Here is a 21508-nt window from a genome sequence, read left to right as displayed (position 1 = left end):
AGCCTGACCAACATGGTGAAACTCCATCTCTACTAAAAATACAAAAATTAACTGGGGCGTGGTGCCACGTGCCTGTAATCCCAGCTACTTGGGAGGCTGAGGCAGGAGAATCGCTTAAACCCTGGAAGCGGAGGTTGCAGTGAGCCGAGATCACACCACTGCACTCCAGCCTGGCGACAGAGCAAGGCTCTGTCTCAAAAAAAAAAAAAAAATCTTGCCTAGAAAACTCAGGCCATTTCAGCACATCCATCACTGTGCTATGCTGACAGTGGGGATAAGGGTTAACAGAGTTGGCTTTGTGGGAAGGGACAGTCAGCCCTCTACCCAGCATTCCAGTGAGCACACAGCTGTAATTTACGTAGCAATTCTGCCAGCTCCAAATACACTGATGAGCTACTGAAAACAGACTCAGTGATTGGTAAGAATGGCGTAAGCATTTTAGAAAGAATTTTAGGCATGACTATGTTTTTCTGAGAACAGCAGAAATTTTTGTGGATTGAATTTTTTTTTTTAAAAGAAGGGGTTTTGCTAGGTTGCCCAAGCTGACCTCAAAGTCCCAGACTCAAAGAATCCTCCTGCCTCAGCCCCCTAAGTAGCTGGGACTAGAGGCGCACGCCACTGTACCTGTCTTTGGAGTTTTAAAATGAATATGATTAGCTAATAACTTAACAAGCAACAAAATAAAAATATCCTCCAAGCAACAAGGTATAAAAGAGGGAAATACCCATGTACATGGCTTCTTGGCACGATACAGGGGAGACAGGCCCCCATTCCACTGCTCCCTACTATGGAAGAGGTCAAGGTTAGTTCACTCATGAAGATGGGAGGCAACCACAGCTCCGCCCACCCACTTCCATTACATGGAGGACAAAGGCTGGCTTCTGTCCCCACACACTCCTGCGTGGCAGGGAGAATGGTCAGGAGGCAGGGCCGTGCTCATGCATGCTGCCCACCTGGGCTGGGGACAGCACCTGGGCACAGCTCCTTTCACCACTACTCACATCCAGATGCCGCTGGATCTCCTCCGTGAGCTGCCTGGACTCCTCCAGATCATTGGTGTTCATCAGTTTCCTTTTCATGATCGTGAGGGGCACATCAGGGCTGGGGGTGAGGTCAAGGTGTGTGACTGGAGGCAGGGAGAGAGGAGAACTGGCTTTGTGTTTCATACCCTGAAACTGCATCACTTTCATGGTGGAGATTGTCTGGGGAGACAGACAGCAAGAGACGGCGAGAGAGAAAGCGAGAGTGAGAGAAAGCCAGAGAGAGAGGGAGAGAGAGAGCTGGTTTGAGTGGGAGAAGCAGATGTGCCCAACATACCCCAAGTCCAGCCTCTCCATCAGAGGCTCACATTTACTCCTCATGCTTTCAGGACCACAGGGCCACAATCACAGTCTGAAAAGGCATGGTCACCCCAGCAGTACGCAGGCAATGCACGTGAGCCCCTGAAATCTACCAGTGAGTGACTCAAAGTGCCTGGCATCCTTTGCAGCAGAACTGCTATTCTTTCACCAGACAGCTCTGGTCCAAGCTCTGCCTGACTGTGGATCAGCAGTGCCTTTCATATGTAAAAGAATAGCAGTTCTGCTGCAAAGGATTCCAGGCAAAGAATGTCACCTGCAAAGGATGCCGCCTATCCAGGCGGGTAACCTGTATGTGCTCACCCACCTGCCTTAGGGACTCACCGGCAAGTCCCTAAGGACCAGTGGTGGGAAGGTACAAAGCATCTGCCCAGGTTAGAGCTGAAGTCTGGGTCCGTTGGGAAGGGCAGAGCTAAGGCCACAGAGAGGCCAGGCTGATGCTTGGCATCAAGAGCTAGCAAACGGGCACAGCGGCCAGGCTCGATTTGGCTGCAGCGGTCACTACAGACTGGCTCCCAATCAGAAGGGAAAATACTGCAAGCATTCTGTTCCTAAAGCAAGCAACAATCATCTAAAAACAGTGCTAAGATCAACAATACCACACACACAAATCTATATAAAAACAGAGAGTTTGGAGAAGATCCACCACAACTCCTCAACCAAGATCAGAAATGGCCAATGATGAAGATATCGTGAAGAGAACGGAAAGCCCAAGGCGGGGCCCCCACACGGCCAGGGCTATGCCACCACTGACCCTGCCTTCTCCGAGTCACCTTTCCCTGGCTGTCCCTCTGCTCCAACTCTCTCCTACGCCTGCTCAAAAGCCTGACCAGGTCACGGTGCCCTGGGTGCAGGTCTCATGTCCCCCAGCCCACGCCCTGCAGAAGGGCTAACCATGGCTGGATTTACTGACTCCAGGTTCTTCTAGAAGGCCAATGCTTGCGCCCAAGGAACAGATCTCAGCTGGCGAGCTCTCCACTGGGGGTGGGCTGCTTGGGGAATGGTGTTTGGGCATATGAACAACTGAGAGGCCCTGCACATTTGTTACGGTGTTTGCACATCCCAAACGCTAGCCCCAGCACCTTCACTTAGGGCCCAAGCTTTTAGCAGCCACCTGCTGCAACACCATTTAACCACACAGGTCCCTTCTGGACATACTTGGAGGAGGATAAAATGTCTCCAATTTATAGCCAAAGGGTAAAGGTAACAACCTGCAGCTTGCAAAGGGGCAGGGCCCCAGAAAATCCAAGGTGCAGAGTGGCTGTGGGACAATCTACAAACTGTAAAGCAGCAGCTTTCGAGTCAGTAATCCCTTGCTGCACGCTGGGCCTGTGTTTAGCATAAGTAACACACAGCCCTCTTTCATGCTCCTAGCTACCTTGTACACTTGGGTTTCGACCAATGAGAAAACAAATTCACAGAAGTGAAATCACTTGCCCAAAGCCTCACAACTCTGCAAGTTTGAACCTAGGAAGGTCTGATTCCAAAGCCCACAGGTCCCCAGGATGGAGTGGCTAGGAGAGGCAGAGGGATCCCTGCCTCAAGCAGTCCTCACTCAGATCCCGTGTCCCTTTAGCAAGAGATCAATATTCCAGGCAAGTCCACCTAGGACACAAGGAACAGAGGGCCAGCACGTGAGGCTCCCGACTCACTTTGTTTCCATACTGCATGACGTGGCTGGTGTTGGTGTGCGATTTTACCAGGTGGTACTGCTTGTGCAGGGTCTCTTTCGTCAGATCTTCCTGCAAAAAGTGAGACCATTAAAGACCTTTGACAATCAGAGTCTGACGGTTAAACCCCAGCTGAACAGCCGGCCCCCAAAGGGCTCACCACGTCTGAGTCTTCCATCCAGTTGACGCTGTACCAGTCCCCCAGGTACGTGGACCTCTTCTCATCATAGTAACAGGCGTAGGATGACTCTCTGGGGTTGGCAGCAGTAGTTGCATAAACTACGAGGAATTAAAGATGATCTTTTAGTCGCATTTTATTCCTGCCTTGGATTATGCTTGAAGCTTGAGTCCTTCTTTCTCCCCCAGTGAAATCGAAGCATGCTACTTACGATCCACACAAGAGGACCGGGACATGTAACTGTACCCAGGCTTGTGTATTTGATTACAATAACTCATCTAAAATTAAATGCGGAAGAAAGAGGAGCCAGCTGATGGATGTTTTTTGCAGCAATTGGCAAATTGGCATGCTTAGGACATCATGCTATTCTGGAAGAATGCTGACATTTCCACAGCACAGGAAACTTGAAGAATATGGGCTCACTTTGGTTTCCAGAGAGATCTGACATTTATTGAAGAAACATCTAGATTAACTGAACCTATACAAAAGCTACCACTTACTATCTCTCTACCATGGGCTTAGAATTGTGCTGGACAAATGCTAGTGTTTAAAATATAAGTCTCCCAACAGACACGCACTATCTTTATCCCCATTTTACAGATGGGGATAACTGAGGGTCAAAGAGGGTCAGTCACCTGCTTGAGGTCAGAGAGCAACCAATACATTGCAATATGGAGGCTGATCCAAAGCCCATGTAGTTTTAGCTTCAGTAGTTTTACGAGAACCTGGAAGAACACTGTGAGGCTCACAGATTCTTTATTCCCTGACTACCAATGCTTCAGGAGCAGAGGAAGCCCAGAGCTACCTGCAAGTATCTCCCCATTTCTATGGCCCAGGCTGCCCTCAGCAGCCCCTGCTTATGGAGAATGCTCAGTTCCATGTCAGCGGTAACTGAGCAACCTGCTTGCCAGCCCAGGTCGAGGCCGGCGCCCCAACCACCTACCATTGATGTTATCCGGCAGGTGGTTCATCATGGACCCAGACTCACAGGCTTCAATGTAGAACACCATCTGTGAGGCAGATGGGACAGGTGAGCTCACCCCAGCCAGGTACAGGCCTCCAGCCATGCTACTGGGGCTCCGCCCACTGTCTCTACCCATTCCTAACAAGTGCTCTAGGCTTGCTTCTGGGAGACATTACTGCTATAAAGAGGCTGCTGCCAGAAGCTATGGAAGCTACTGCCACACAAATTTATTCATTGCTAATGGAATAAAATCATCTATTAGCTGAAATAATGCAGAGAAAACAGAGCCATGTGATGCTAAGGAAAACAGTTCCACCATCCAATGCAGGGAGGAGTTTCAAAGACTAAACAGTGCAGCAGGCCATCTTTCTGCGTTACTGTCACGTATCACCCAACCCATGCAGGTTCTTTTTTTTTTTTTTTTTTTTTTTAGTAGAGACACGGTCTCACTATGTTGCCCAGGCTGGTCTTAAACTCCTGGCCTCAAGTGAACTTCCCACCTCAGCCTCCTAAAGTGCTGGGACTACAGGAGTGAGCCACCACACCCAGCCAAAAATTCTGGCCCTACGCAGTTTCCATAAAGGGTGCTAAAGGGGTGAGAAAGGCTCAAAGTGAGAATAAGATAGTGGTATTTTCCTCCCCAGCTGCCCAAAATTGAGGACAGTCCTAGGAATAGGAGTCTGCAAAGTGTGGGCCAAACACCAGCAGCAGCAGGATCACACTGAAACACAATGCAAATTCTCAGGCCCCCTCCCCAGACCTACTGGGTCAAACTCTGGGGGCGAGGCCCACACTGTTTTAACAAGCTCTCCATGATTCCAATCTAATAGCTAAAGCCGAAAGCCTCATCCTGGGAAACCAGGGATTGGAAGGATCCCCTTTCTAGAAAACACAGCACCCACAGTTGGAAGATGGTCACGGGACTGTGGGCTCTGCCCCCACGGCTTTCCTCACACCCCCCGCCCCCGCAAGGCTGCCCCAAGGGCTGAATTACCTTTTGGTACATTTTGTGTTTGTACATGTAATGGATGGTCTCATTCAGGTCCTTTACATGAAGCTGAAAGGTGAGAATATTGATTCAGACCAACACATCAAGAGGAACTATTTGCTGGATAAGCCACTAGTAAAGTTCTGATGATGCTTCATAAACTCTTTTCTACCAATCCCTAAAAGTAATCATGGTGAAGAACATAATCCCAGAATGTCATCACATGTTTTATGCACACACTTAAAAAAGGGCAAGAGGATGTACCTCTTCACCCATTACTGTGTCCGGAGCTTTTGGTCTATTCTGAGATCTAGTGTGATACACCCATGTCCTGAGACAGCTACCGATGCTGCGATATGAACAGAAATGCAGGGAAAACTGTCTGGAAGAGATGTCCTTAGATAGATTTCAAGCTGCTAAACCTGTCCCCCACTCCCACCCACCACACGTACAAACCAACCCTGGCAGGACACTAGAAAATACATGCTATGGGTTTAATCTCGACACCTAGGCTTGCTTTTCTGTTCTGCTAGTTCGTCCTTAAAATGTTAGGAAAACTCACATCTTCATTGGGAAAAACGAGTATTCCAGTAGATCCATGGTCAGTGAAGTAAACGAACACATGATCCTGGGGGCCGCTGCCAAGAAAGAATCAGGGGTCAATCATTTCCTTTTTCTGTTTTTACTTCTATTTCTCTGAAAAGCTGCCCTAATCAAAAAATTAAGAAGTTTGGGGAGTAGAGTTGCCCAACCAGGTTTGAAGATGAACACAAGGGCCCGGTGCCCGGTGTCTGGCCTGTCCCCTCCACTCCCCTTGGTGTGATTCTGAACCACCGTATAGATCCTAGAGCCTCCAAATTCTGAACTATGGCTGGAAAGGAGGAGGGACCTTTCCTGGGCAACCCATCAGACAGACCTGGTGTGAGGTGGACAGTGGGGTCCTTTGGCAATTGGGCCTCATCCCAGACAGCCACACTCTCCAACCAGATCTCCCCAAAATGAGCTCAACACAGGCCTGCAGCCTCCCCCTCCAGGCCTCCTGCGGCCCACACAGTCTGGATGCGCACCTGCCTGCCTCACCAGCGCTCCCACCAGATGGCGCTGCTTCAAAGTGGCAGAGATGTAGTAACTTACATGAAGCCAATTCGGTTCACCCTCACAGATATCCATCGCTACACTTTTTTTTTTTTTTTTTGAGATGGAGTCACACTCTGTCGCCCAGGCTGGAGTGCAATGGCATGATCTCAGCTCACTGTAACTTCCGCCTCCCGGGTTAAAGCAGTTCTCCTGCCTCAGCCTCCCGAGTAGCTGGGCTTATAGGCACACGCCACCATGCCTGGCTAATTTTTGTATTTTTAGTAGAGATGGGGATTCACCATGTTGGTCAGGGTGTGTGTGTGTGTGTGTGTGTGTGTGTGTGTGTTTTGAGACAGAGTCTCACTCTGTCACTCAGGCTGGAGTGCAGTGGCACAATCTTGTCTCACTGCAACCTCCACCTCCTGGATTCAAGCAGTTCTCCTTCATCAGCCACCAGAGTAGCTGGGATTACAGGCGCCTGCTGCCATGCCTGGCTAATTTTTGTATTTTTAGTAGAGACAGGGTTTCACCATGTTGGCCAGGCTGGTCTTCAACTCCTGATGTCAAGTGATCGGCCCGCCTTGGCCTCCCAAAGTGCTGGGATTACAGGTGTGAGCCACCGCACCCAGCCTCTGCACTAATTCACACAAGCTTACTTGTGCCCAGGTCTCCCTTCCAGCTTAAAAGAAATATGCTACTAGAATCTCTGGCATCACATAAAAATGCCAGATGAACAATTACTAAACAACAAGACATCTCTAGCCCACAGCCAGCGGGGGTAAGCACTGGGGTTCGTGTTCCCCAGTATGAAAGTCCAATTCCTCCAATATGTAGGTACTTACGAATGTGCCTCTCCCCGCTGGGCTGATCTGTGATCAGAGCACAGGGCTGGTGGCCCTGCAATCTAGGCACAGGGATTCACACCTGCCTCAGGGGCTCCACTGGCAGTGGGACATCCCTGCGCTATGATCCCCAGATAAGGAACGAGGAGTTTAAGTGATAGGAACATTTTATTAATAATGAGGGGCCCTGGATCATAAGGTGAATTCAGTGCAGAAATGGGCCACCAAGAGAAGCCACTGAAACAACAGCCCTAAGCACCTGTCCTAAGTCAGAACAAAACTCTCCACTCTGTAATTTCTCACAGGTAAACTGGCTAGGAGCACAGAACACCTGTTTCAATTCCCTATACTGGGGTCCCAAGCCATTGAGAGAAGTGTAGTATCCGTAAACAGACATTACCTCTTCAGGACTTTCCCGGATCCTTTGCCCCTCACTGCTTCTGCATCGCCTCTCAGCACAGCAAGGAAATTTTGTGGGGTAACATCCTGCAAAGAATTAGGAGCCACAATCAGATGCAGCTGTCGCTCCAACCCAGAGAGTTGGCTGAGTCTGCAACCGACCCATGCCACCAGCCTGCACATTCCAAGGCTCATGGCTTAAAAGCAAACACTTTTGGCGGGGTGCCGTGGCTCACGCCTGTAATCCTAGCACTTTGGGAGGCCGAAAGCGGGCGGATCACTTGAGGTCAGGAGTTCAAGGCTAGCCTGGCCAACACAGTGAAACCCCATCTCTACTGAAAGTAGAAAAATTAGCCAGGCATCATGGCACCCACCTGTAATCCCAGCTACTATGGAGGCTGGGGCAGGAGAATCACTTGAAACCGGGAAGCGGAGGTTGCAGTGAACTAAGATTGTGCCACTGCACTCCAGCCTGGGTGACAATGCAAGACTCCATCTCAAACAAACAAACAAACACTATACAGAAACAATTTCATTAAATAGGACCATCTTTTTTACCTGTATGATATGTTAAATTTAATTGTATTTGACTTTAAAAGAAAAATAAAATAAAATGAAACAAAGAACCGTTAAACATCAGATAAAAGTTTCTTATCAAAAGGATAATTAATTCCTAAAAGATCCGGTATTTAAAACAGACTAGGAAAACCAGGAGAATGAAGGCATTATGGTGATTTTAAAAATGTGTCAATTGAGACAGTCTCAATCAACTAGGAGGAACAGAAAAGTTTTTGGAAGTAATATACTATTATAGCTATAATAAACTATATAACAATAATAAATGAAAAACTATCTCAGCAAAAATCCTGAGATACTTTGCACCAAGCCTGGTACTCAGAAAACTGATTTTTATAAAACAGCACAGGTAATCTATAATCAGATTAATGGTGATATCTCAAGAAAGGTTATTATGGATGAAACTACATGGTCAGGCCTAAAGTATGAGAAGACTGGGAACTATCAGTAGATTGCAACTTATTCTAAACATTTTCTTTTCCTCTGCTTTTCTTTCAAAACTCTCATAATTTACTCCCCGGGCACAAATCCTAATACGAATGTGAAACACCGACCAGAAGCCAGTCTAGGGAGATTCTGATTCTAGAAACAGACGAAAGAGAAAAATCATCACTAAAATGAAAACTAAACCTGCTGGCTCCACCCATGGAAGCACTCACCTCTCCGGTGTAGTCCTTCGGGACTCCCTGATAGACATCTGTGCCATTGGGCCTGTTGATCACAATTCCTGGAGTGGGATTGCTGAAAATTAAAGGACACAATTTAAACGAGATGTGGCATGCCTCCGAAATCTCTCTCTTCAAACACATGTATGTTATGTGAAAAAATAGTAAATGTCTATGTTGGTCAAAGATACAACTTATGGCCTGCACGGTGGCCAACGTGTGAGTGGTTTGAGCAGCTTGGGGGATCTCAGCAGTCCCACAGCCCAAGAGCTCTTGGCAGAGGCAGTGAGGAGCTGAGCTCGAAAAGCCTCGGGCAGGGACCAAAGCGTAGGTGCTCCCGGCTGCCTGCTGGAATCCAGAGAGCATCATGAGGGCAAGGTCTCATCAAAAGCTCTCTCAGAGTGAAACTACTTTCAGAAAGAGACAGGACAGAGAACAAGACTTTAACACAAGAGCTTAGTCATTAAAGCGTCAGAATGGGTGATGTATGAGCTGAGAATGTGACCACGGTAAGGGTAGCGTCCTTCACCACGGCTGCAGCAGGGTGACCACAGAGCTAGGAGGTTAGAACTCGCTGAGTTTATGCCCATACTTGCTGCCTCTGATCTCTGCAAGAAATCAGACAAGCAGGCATGAGGGAACTATTTGTGAAGTTAAACTCAGCAAGTAATAAGTATAGAAAAAAAGGTAGTAGGAGGATCTAACCTACAAACAAAAACATTCTACGTGCAGGTCCCCTGTGCTGCAGCCTGCTCGGAGCTTAGGAGCAAGTACCATAGAATCCAACAAGTCCTCGAAGGTAAGGAGGAACTCGGCTTTAAACCCTTTCAAAGCACCCACCAGCACCCACTTCCTGTGTCTTTGCTATTCCCAGGGCACACCAAGTTATGGTCAAAGCTCAACATGAGGGTCAGGCATGGTGGCTCACATCTCTAATCCCAGCATTTTGGGAGGCCAAGGCAGCTGGATCACTTGAGTTCGGGAGTTCAAGACCAGCCTGGCCAACATGGTGAAATCCTGTCTCTACTTAAAATACAAAAATTAGCTGGGCATGGCAGCGCACACCTGCAGTCCCAGCTTCTTGGGAGGCTAAGGTGGGAGGATCGCTTGAACCCAGGAAGGGGAGGTTGCAGTCAGCCGAGATCGCACCACTGCACTCCAGCCTGGGCAACAGAGCAAGACTGTCTCAAATAAATAATAATTAAAAAAAGCTCGACATGAGGTATCCCTGTGGTCTTTTGTCTGGGAATCTGTTATTTATTTTAACATTAGGCCACTAGGATTCCTGTGAGTCTATGTGACCTTTTTTTAAATACCCTGAAGTCCTTCGCCACCAAGTTCCAAGTGTTCCCCACTTACTCTTCAGAGTAAGCAATGTCATCGTACATCATCACAACGATCTGCTCGTCAGGAATTCCATTCCGGTGAATGATCTGGTAGGCATGGCATGCATCTGCCTGGGAGAAATGATTTGGTTAAGTTTTAGATTTTGCCCAGGAGGCCAATTTTGGAGTTCTAAGGAGTGATGTGTTCTGTCTCCTGGAAGACTTACTATGAATCGGTCAGGCATTTAAATTATTATTTTAAAACACATACATTGATATTTTTTATCTCAATTTAAAAAGATCCCCCATACATCCAAAGTATTATTCATCAGGAAACTAGTGCACACGTAGCCTACATACACATGGCACATGTGAGCACATGTGCACACACACACCCCACCACCACTGTCACCAACACCACCGTCACCACCACCACCAACACCACCACCACCACCACCATCACCACCATGACCACCACCACCATCAACACCACCGCCACCAGCACCGCCACTGCCACCACCACCACCATGACCACCATGACCACCACCACCATCACCACCACCACCACCACGACCACCACCACCACCACCACCAACACCATGACCACCACCACCAACATCAACACCACCAACACCACTACCACCACCACCAGCACTGCCACCGCCACCACCACCACCATCACCACCAACACCACCACCACCATGACCACCACCACCACCACCACCACCACCATCACTATCAACACCACCACCACCACCACCACCACCACCACCATCACCACCACCACCACCACCATGACCACCACCACCACCACCACCACCACCACCACCACCATCACTATCAATACCACCACCAACACCAACACCACCACCACCACCACCAACACCAACACCACCATCACCAACACCAACACCACCACCACCAACACCACCAACACCACCACCACCAACACCACCACCATCACCATCAACACCACCATCACCACCAATACCACTACCACCACCACCAGCACTACCCATTGCCACCGCCACTACCACTGCCACCGCCACCACTACCACCACTGCCACCAACACCACCAACACCAACACCACCACCACCACCACTGCCACTAACACCACCACCACTGCCACTAACACCACCAGCACCACCAACACCACCAGCACCACCACCACCACTGCCACCTCTGCCGCCACCGCCGCCACCACCACCGCCACCTCCGCTGCCACCACCACAGCCACCTCCACTGCTGCCGCCACCGCCACCACCACTACCACCACTGCCACCACATCTATAGGTAAGAAGGACCTCTGCAAGTCCTAAGTAACTTTTTATTTTTCAGACTATACAACAGTCTCTGGAAAGCATGGATTTTAGTCTCAAAAACAGAATGACTCAGACTGATCAACAGAGCTAGTTCTATCTCCCACAGGATTCTTCTGATCCAAGTATTTTGTCTGCCAAAGTCACTGTTTAGAGAACTGACTGAACACTCAAAAGTCCAACTCAGGAATTGAGAAATTGCTCTTAAGTTTTAAAAAATAACAAGAATACAAAGGAAGACAACATTATGCATAAGAGAAAAATGTTCCTAATGCAACTCCCTGTCCACGCAAGGGTGAAGACAGGCTCGTGTCCTTATCTCAGGTGACACATACTACCACTTCATGCCTTGGAAATCATCTGAAGACAGAAAAGAAAAATGCTGCCTGTCTGCTTACATTTAATCCTGTCGTTCCTAGAACAAAGACATAAGTAAGCATAAGGAGAGGTGTGTGCTCAGCGATTTCCCTCCCCAAGGAAGACAGCCTGAGCAACTGGGTGTACACACAGCGCACTCTAAACAACACTGAGCACAGCAATAAAACTAAAGCTCATCGAACATTCAGACTGGCACTTTGCCTGTGGATGTCCCAACCAAATGGACTTATTTTATGACCAAGATGGGTGCTTGGTATACAGTTTTTGAAGGCTGAATGGGTGAGTCCAGGGCCTGGCACTCAAGAGTGATTAGATGAATGGATGACTGAATAAATAGGAAAACTAATACATTTTTATTGACTTGCTTCTATTTGTCCAGCACTGTGCTAAGACTTTGTAGGCATTATCTCGTTTAATTCTCATAGCAACCTTCGTGATAAAGGTAATGATCCCCATTTTATTATGGATAAGGAAAAAGCAGCCTTTGGAGGTGAGGTGACCTGCCCAAGTCACACAGTGCTCAAGTGAAAGATCCCAGGCGTTCTGGCCAGGCACAATGGCTCACGCCTGTAATCCCAGCACTTTGGGAGGCTAAGGTGGGCAGATCATCTGAGGTCTGGGGTTCGAGACCAGCCTGACCAACATGGTGAAACCCTGTCTCTACTAAAAATACAGAATTAGCCAGGCGTGGTGGCACATGCCTGTAATCCTAGCTACTCGGGAGGCTGAGGCAGGAGAATCGCCTAAACTTGGGGGGCGGCAGTTGCAGTGAGCCGAGATTGCACCATTGTACTCCAGCCTGGGCAACAAGAGCAAAACTCCGTCGATTGTTAGATGTTCAAACGCTAATTGTGGTAGGCAAAATAACAGCTCCCCAAAGGATGTCCACATCCTAATTCCTGGAGCCTGCAACTACATTACGTTACAGAGCAAAGGGTTATTAAGATAGCAGATGGATTTAAGGTTGCCAATCAGCTGGTCTTAAAATAGGGAGGTTTTCCTGGATTATTCCAGTGGCCCAATGTCATTTTTGTTTATTTTTTTGTTTTTGTTTTTTTTGAGACAGGGTCTTGCTGTCTCCCAGGCGGGAGTGCACAGGTACAATCTCAGCTCACTGCAGCCTCGATTTCCTAGGCTCAAGTGATCCTCCCACCTCAGCCTCCCAGGTAGCTGGGACTATAGGCACACAACACTGCACCTGGCTAATTTCTAAAATGTTCTGTAGAGACAGGGTCTCGCTGGGTTGCTTTGGCTGGTCTCGAACTCCTGGGCTCAAGCGATCCTCCCACCTTGGATAGAGAGTGCTTGGATTACAGATGCAAGCCATGGTGCCTGGCCTTCAGTGGGCCTAATGTAATCACAAAGGCTTTTGTATGTGGACACAGAGGCAGGAGTCAGTGTCCAAGTGATGCAGTGTAAGAAAGCTACAACTGACCCTTGTTGGCATTGTGGATGGAAGAAGGGGCCATGAGCCAACAGCTGCAGGCAGTGTCTAAAAGCTGGAAAAGACGAGAAAGTGGAGCCTCCACTAGAGCCACCAAGGAACACAGCCCAGGCAACACCGTGATTTAACCCAGTGACAATCATTTCACATTTCTTACCTCCGGAACTGTAAGATAATAAATTTGTGTTGTTTCAAGCCATAAAGTCTGTGGCAATCTGTTTAAGCAGTGATAGTAAACTAACACAGCTATGGTGGAAGTATAGGGTAATTGGCACTCCACTCTGGAAAACATCTTGACATTATCAATGAGGTTGAACCACACACGCTCCAACCAAGCAATTCTACTCCTAGCCATATAGCCTAGCAAAACTCTATCTCCCACAGATAACCAGAAAGCGTTCACAGGATCACTTTAACAGCAAAAGCCAAGAAATAACTCCAATCGTGGTCAACAGCTGGAAAAATAAATTGTTATAAGTTCACATAAATGGAATACCTGAAAATGAATGAACTACAACCCACTACTCAGGTGATGGGTACCCAAGAAGCGCAAACCCCACCACTACGCAATGTATCCACGTACCCCCTGAATCTATAAAAACTTTTAAAAATACGCAAACAAGTACAACCCAGGTTTCAAAATAGATGACTCTTGGGAACATCATGAAAAAAAGAACAAGTCACAGAAAAATACCTTCACTATGATTACATTTATTATAAGGTCAAAACAGGCTAATGTAAACATTATGCTCTTTACAGTTAAATAGACACGCAGCAAAACTATAAAGCAAAGGACGAATGACAAAAAGACCAGGAGCTTGGTCTCTGATGGGAAGGGAGGGGGAGTCCATCAGACAGGGGACAAGGTACTAGTATAATTTTTTTTTTTTGAGCAAGGTGCAAGGTACACAGGTATTCATTTTATTATTCTTTAAGGTGTACACGTGTTATACAGACATTATTTGTCTGCTATTTAATTTAAAAAATCAAATCAGGCCGGGTGCAGTGGCTCACACCTGTAATTCTAGCACTTTGGGAGGCCAAGGATCCCAGCACTTTGGGATCACTTGAGGTCAGGAGTTCGAGACCAGCCTGGCCAATATGGTAAAACCCCCATCTCTACTAAAAATACAAAGAAATTAGCCAGGCATGGTGGTGCATGCCTGTAATCCCAGCTACTCAGGAGGCTGAGGCAGGAGAAATCACTTGAACCCGGGAGGCAGAGGTTGCAGTGAGCCAAGATTACGCCATGCACTCCAGCCTGGGCGACAGAGCAAGACTCAAAACAAAAACAAAAACAAAAAAAACTTTGATAAATTGGCTCAGCAAAATTAAAACCTTTAGTGCTTCCAAAGACATTATTAAAAAAATGAAAAGACAAGCAACAGACTACGAGAAAATATTTGCAAAACAGATATCGGATAAAGGGCTTGTACTGAAATATCCAAAGAACTCCTGTATCACTGAGCCAAAAATAGGCAAAAGATTTCAATAAACATTTCACCTAAGAAGATATACAAATGGTTAGTCAGCACATGAAAAGATGTTCAACATCACCCATCATTAAGAAATGCAAATTAAAACCACACTGAGCTGCCGCTTCACAGACAGACGGACAATAACTAGGGAACCAAGAGCCTCCATACATACACTGCTATGGGAATGTAAAGTGGAGCCGCGATTTTGGAAACGAGCTTTATAGTTTCTCAAAGAGTCAAACATAAATTTATCATGTGACCCAACAATTCTAACTTTTTTTTTTTTTTTTTGAGACAGAGTCTTGCTCTGTCGCCCAGGCTGGAGTGCAGTGGTGCGATCTCGGCTCACTGCAACCTCCGCCTCCCGGGTGCAAGCGATGCTACTGCCTCAGCCTCCTGAGTAGCTGGGATTACAGGTGCGCACCACCACGCCCAGCTGATTTCTATATTTTTAGTAGAGATGGGGTTTCACCATGTTGGTCAGGATGGTCTCAAACTCCTGACCTCGTGATCCACCTGCTTTGGCCTCCCAAAGTGCTGGGATTATAGGCGTGAGCTACCGTGCCTGGCCTGCAATTCCAACTCTTAAGTACCTACCGAAGAGAAACAAAAAAATATATTCACACAAAGATTTGCATGCAAATGTTCTCAGCGGCATTGTTCATAATAACCAAAAATTGGAAACAACCCAAATGTCCATCAACTGATAAATGGGCAGGCAAAACGTGGTCTATCCATACAATGGAATGCTATTTGGGAATAAACAGGAGTGAAGCACTGATGCATGCTACAACGTGAACAAACTTCAAAAACATGACACTAGGGGAAGCCAGACACAAAAGACCACACACTGTTTAGCTCCATTGATAGGAAATGTTCAGAATAAACAAATCTATAGAGATAGAAAGTAGATGATTAGCAGTTGCCTGGGGCTAGAGGTGGGAACTGCAAATATGCCCAAAGGATTTTTTTTTCTTTTTTTTTGAGTCAGTCTTGCTCTGTTGCCCAGGCTGGAGTGCAGTAGTGTGATCATGGCTCACTGCAGCCTCTGCCTCCAGGGTCCATGTGATTCTTGAACCTCAGCCTCCCAAGTAGCTGAGATTACAGGCGTGTGCCACCACGCCCAGCTAATTTTTGTATTTTTCGCAGAAACTGGGTTTCATCATGTTGGCCAGGCTGGTCTCGAACTTGTGGCCTCAAGTGATCCATCCACCTTGACCTCCCAAAGTGCTGGGATTATAGGTGTGAGCCACTGCCCGGCCTGCCCAAAGGCTCATAGTGGGATGATGGAAATATCAAACTGATTTATAGTGATGTTTGCACAACTTGGTAAATTTACTAAAAAATCATTGAATTAGATAAATTAAACGCAATGGATGAATTAAGATGATATGTCTTAAACTAGGCCTCAATAAAGTTATATATTTTCTGCAGGGGCAGGTTCAGAGTGCCTTGTGTTGTCACTCCTGCACTGTTTGGGACCCCCAGCACCCTTGAGAGGTAGGTGCTTTCATCCCCATCTTACAGACGGGGGCAAGCTCAGGAAGGGCCATGGCTGACCCCAACTGTGTCTTGTGCCCCATCTTCCACACTCATTGCCTCGTCATCAGGCTGTGACTCTCTTCTGGGCCTTGGAGGCACTTGGTTGCCTCTACCTTTGTTAACTCAGCGGGGTTCTTCGATTAAGTCAAATATTTACTAGCACTCAAAAGAGATACAACTGGGGTTCAACTCAAACAATGTGAAAATGGTGTTACTGACTACTTGTATTACTTCCCCTAAACCCTTGTGACCTATACTGTATTTTCCCCGCATAAGCCCAGAAAATTCATACGAGGTCATATTCGAGAGGAGGGTATTAAGCAAGACTTCTAAGAAGCGCAGAGCCCTCCAGAATGACGAACAGAGATTGTGACTTGGCTGGTTTCATAGTTTGCGCTGGGAGTTCCGCTGGTCTTCCTAATGCCTCCCGTGATTTGCCGATACGGCCACTGTCCCCACTCTGTCTGCTTGCACTGCCGCCAGCTTGGCCAGCTGTCAGCTAAACAAAGACAAGTCGAACGAGGTCTAAATACATTGGCGTGCCCCATGTCACAGTTGCTGTAAAGGGTCCGCTCTCCAGCTAGCTCTGCTCACCTGCCAAGTGATCACTTCCTGACACACAGCTGAGCAGTGCTGAGGTGAGGCACCAGGCTGGGGTTTTGCAGGATGCCTCGCTGAGCCCACTGCCAACCCCAGAGAAAGAATCTGACAATGTAGCTTGTTCAAACTTACACAGCACATAACTGGAGGGAAGGAATGACACCTGAGGTCTGAGCAAATCCAGAGCCACATTCTTTCCAAGGTCCTGTGCTGCCTCTGGCATTGACAACGACAGCCCTGCTGCAAGAATGGGCCCAAGCTCACATCCCACACGCTCAGCATTCCCTTGCACAATCCCCTCTGTCCTCCCTCCTAATCCCTTCCCACCATGCCCTCTTTAAAAGCAGATTTCAGGCCAGACACAGTGGCCTGTAATCTGAGCACTTTGGGAGGCCGAGGAAAGAGGATCACTTGAGCCCAGGAGTTCGAGACCAGCCTGGGAAACACAGCAAGACTTCATCTCTATATAAAAAAAATATTTTTAACCAGCTGGGTATGGTGGTGCGCCTGTGGTCCCAGCTACTCAGGAGGATCCCTTGAGCCCAGGAGTTCGAGGCTGCAGTGAGCTATGATCACACCACCGAGCTCTAGCCTAAGTGACAGAATAAGACCCTGTTGCTGAAAAAATAAAAATAAAAGCGGATTTCTTTTTTTTTTTTTTTTTTTTTTTTTTTGGAGACAGTCTCACTCTGTCACCCACGGCTGGAGTACAGTGGCACGAACTCGGCTCACCACAACCTCCACCTCCCAGGTTCAAGCAATTCTCCTGCCTCAGCGTCCTGAGTAGCTGGGATTACAGGTGCATGCCACCATGCCCGGCTAATTTTTATATTTTACTAGAGACAGGGTTTCACCATGTTGGCCAGGCTGGTCTCAAACTCCTGACCTCAGGTGATCCACCTGCCTTGGCCTCCCAAAGTGATGAAATTACAGGCGTGAGCCACCACACCTGGCCACGGATTTCTTTTTTTAAATATAAAAGTGATACTGTGCAACAACATGGATTAACCTCAAAACACCGTAAGTTATGAGCTCATCTGGCTGGGCGCAGTGGCTCACACCTGTAATCCCAGCACTTTGGGAGGCTGAGGCAGGTGGATCATCTGAGGTCAGATCAAGACCAGTCTGGCTGACATGGTAAAACCCTGTCTCTACTAAAAATACAAAAATCAGCCGGGCGTGGTGGCAGGTGCCTGTAATCCTAGCTATTCGGGAGGCTGAGACAGGAGAATCGCTTGAACCCAGGAGGCAGAGACTGCAGTGAGCTGAGATCACGCCATTGCACTCCAGGCTGGGCAACAAGATTGAGGCTCCATCTCAAAAAAAAAAATTAAATAAGTAAACAATTAGCTTGTGAGAAACAGACTGTGAGTCACCACCACCTCCTTCCTGCACTCCCTGGCCACTCCCTCTCACCTCCGTCACTGCAGTCTGCCCAGCCTGCCTTTGGTCCCGCCAGCCTCGATTTTTGCCCCCTGGCCCACAAAACCTCAAATATTTACTATCTGGCCCTTTATAGAAAAAAACTTTGCAGGCCCCAGTCTTGAGCCAGACAGCAATGGTGAGGCTCTGAGTGTGTGGGGGTGGGGAAGGGGCTTGCCAGGAGCACACAGAGTGAGGAACTCCCTGCTCTTGTCATTGGTGACATGGCGCCTGTCCAAACCTTTATCTAGTTCTGAGTGGAGAGATTCTGTCAAAGGGAAAGAAAGGGGGAGTTGCTGACTGGGCCTTCTCCTCCTACCACACCTCACCATGCCCTCACCCTACCTTGCCGGTCTCCTTCTCCCTCACTTCCTCCTCCCCATCTACCTGGGCCATGTGCTGTCCATGCATGCCCTGTGGCCACCTTCCTTTCCACCAGGGCCCTGGCTTTGCTCAGATGACCTACCCAGCTCCAAGTGGTCACAAGTGGTCAGGAGCTTCCCTGAGTGTGAACTGGAAATCCATTTCCCCTCACCAGGAACTGGCGGACTTGAACATGAGCATGTGATGTGATTCCGGCCAGGCAGACACGGGGCAAAGTCCACCCATGGCTCCGAGAAAACATGTGCATCTGATGAAGAGCAAGCCAAACAGACAAGACACACAGATGCCCTCTTTTTCTTCTTTGCGATTTTGTTTGGATGTGACACCTGGAGCTGCTGCAGCCATTTCATGACTATGAGGAGAGTGTATTTGAGGACAGTTCATCACAACTATGATGACAGAGTAGTAAGATGAAAAGGGCCCGGGCGCGGTGGCTCATGCCTGTAATCCCAGCACTTTGGGAGGCCGAGGCGGGCAGATCGCTTGAGGCCAGGAGTTCAAGACCAGCCTAGGCAACACGACAAAACCCCATCTCTACTAAAAATATAAAAATTAGCCAGGCGTGGTGGCAGGCGCCTGTAGTCCCAGCTACTCGAGAGGCTGAGGCACGAGAATTGATTGAACTCAGGAGGCGGATGTTGCAATGAGCCGAGACTGCACCTCTACACTCCAGCCTGGGTGACAGAGCAAGACTCTGCCTCAAAAAAAAGGACCTGGGTTTGAGATACAGAGGCTAAACTGCTTAATTAGCCAACCCTGGAGTCTCTACACACTTTCTGATTCAAACTACCAGGGAGGGCTCTGGTACGTGCACTTGAAGGCACCTGATGTGCTGGCCATGCCCCTCACTTTGATTTTATATTCCCACTGCCAGCTGATGCTCTTCCCTCCACACGGAAAGAGCTTCTGTGGAAATCCCATCACCCTTCAAACCCACGTCAAGCTCTCCTCCAAGAAGCTGCATTCCCATCCCTCTCCTGATGGACCTCCTCTACTTCTGGACCCAAACCCAGCAACTGGAGCTCCTGTAGAAACTGCTCTTTCTCAGCCTCAAGTTCAGGTATTTGTGCACCTACCCTAAAAGGCTGGGGGCTCCTGATCGGAGGGCCCTGACTCCCCATTCTCCACAATCCTCCCCTAAGCCCCTTGCAAACCATGGGCCTCAAGTGAAAAACATTAAACCAAACGGACCAATACAGCAAGTCTGTTTTAATGCTCAGAAAAATTCTGCCGTGTTTGCCATTTTCAGAATGCAATGCCAGCAACACTGATTCTGAGTAGCAGTTGTGACTGCTTAAAGACAAGGATGCATTCTAAGAGATGCTTCACGAGGTGATTTGGTCGTTTTGTGAGCATCATAGAGTGTATTTACACAACCCTAGATGGTCTAGCCCAGCGGTCCACAATTTTTGGCACCAGGGACTGGTTTCGTGGAAGACAATTTTTCCACACACAGGGGTGAGGGGCAATGGTTTTGGGATGAAACTGTTCCACCTGAGATTACTAGGTATTAGTTAGATTCTCACAAGGAGTGCGCAGCCCGGATTCCTCATATACACAGATCACAGTAGGGTTCATGCTCCTATTAGAATTGGCATCGGTGACCTGACAGGAGGTGGAGCTAAGGTGGTAATGTTTGTTATAATGCTCAGGTGGTAATCCTAGGCCATCCACCTGTACTGCATGTTACTGTCATGAATACTGCAGACAAATGGAACACAATGGCAAGTATTTGTGTATCTAAACACAGGGAAAGTACAGTAAAAATATGCTACTATACTTTACAGGACCACTGTCATGTATGCGGTCCGTCACTGAACAAACTTGTTATACGGCGCATGACTAATTACAAATGACCTGCTTCCCTTGGCTGTGTAAGTTTTCTATAATAAACCTTAACATGTTAAATTTTTAATACAAAAAAAGGAAACTATTTTAAAATAAAAGATAAAGTAATGCCAAGATACCCATGCCACATGACTAGAGTAGTGATTATAAGCATGGGCTGTGGAGCACGGACTGCCTGGGTTCAAATCTCAGCTCCACCTCTTACTGGCTGTGTAACCTTAGATAAGTTACCCAGCCTTTCTGTGCCTTAGCCCCATCCCCCCATCTTACAATGGAGATCTAATAGGACCTATCCTCTTGGGTTGTCTGAGGATTGAGATAATACATGCCAAGTGCTTGGAACTGAGCCCTGCACACAGGAAGCACTTAGTCAAGGGCAGCCTTCTTCCACCAGAATGTCAGCACTGCAGAGCAGGTGGGGTGACTTGCATCGCCAGCACCCTGAACAGCATCTGACTCACACGTGCTCAGCAGGAATGAGCTAGGTACCATTTCCAGTCAGTTCTGCTCCTGGGCCACTTCCACCTGCTCAGCTTTTCTTTTTATTTTTTGTTTGTTCTGGGATTGCGCCACACTTCCCAGGTGCCTGCGCCCCTCTGCCCATCCTGGCCCATCTTGCTGGCCCCTGTCCCAGGTCTGCCTCTGTCCCCACTCCATCCCAGGCTGGCCACACCCTCACACCTCTCTGGCACTCACGCTTGGCTGCTCCCTTCTCCCCATTAACCATGCAACACCCCCAACACCCCACCTCACTCTTCCAGCTCTCTCTGATCACCCCAGACTCCACTCTGATTCCACGACTTCCAAAGGGGCCCTCCTTACCCCATGCTCAGGACACTGGATGCAGCATGTCCTGCCCACATCACCTCAGACCATGCCCCTCTCCGCCCCCCTTAAACACTTAATCCCAGCCCAAAATGGAAAACTGAGAAATCCAGTTTGGTCAAGACAAAACAAGGCTTAATTAACAAGCATATACACCATGGAATACTATGCAGCCACAAAAAATGATGAGTTCATGTCCTTTGTAGGGACATGGATGAAACTGGA

General features: G+C 48.0%; 1 protein-coding gene across 2 annotated transcripts in view; it reads right to left on the bottom strand.

The window, feature by feature from the left end:
- LGMN (legumain) overlaps window positions 1–21508 on the bottom strand; it is a 46096-nt gene that overhangs the window by 4802 nt on the left and 19786 nt on the right. For both annotated transcript variants that reach the window (XM_055288355.2, XM_063643982.1), the window contains exons 3-11: window positions 10077–10174; window positions 8712–8793; window positions 7478–7563; window positions 5721–5796; window positions 5165–5227; window positions 4150–4216; window positions 3189–3307; window positions 3011–3100; window positions 1002–1202 (exon numbers count right to left, since the gene is read on the bottom strand). In XM_055288355.2, coding sequence (XP_055144330.1) covers window positions 1002–1202; window positions 3011–3100; window positions 3189–3307; window positions 4150–4216; window positions 5165–5227; window positions 5721–5796; window positions 7478–7563; window positions 8712–8793; window positions 10077–10174 — 882 coding nt within the window. The remainder of the gene's footprint in view (window positions 1–1001; window positions 1203–3010; window positions 3101–3188; window positions 3308–4149; window positions 4217–5164; window positions 5228–5720; window positions 5797–7477; window positions 7564–8711; window positions 8794–10076; window positions 10175–21508) is intronic.

This window comes from Symphalangus syndactylus, chromosome 8 (assembly GCF_028878055.3).
Source record: "Symphalangus syndactylus isolate Jambi chromosome 8, NHGRI_mSymSyn1-v2.1_pri, whole genome shotgun sequence".
NCBI lineage: Eukaryota > Metazoa > Chordata > Mammalia > Primates > Hylobatidae > Symphalangus > Symphalangus syndactylus.
This window is presented reverse-complemented; position numbering and strand designations above follow the sequence as displayed.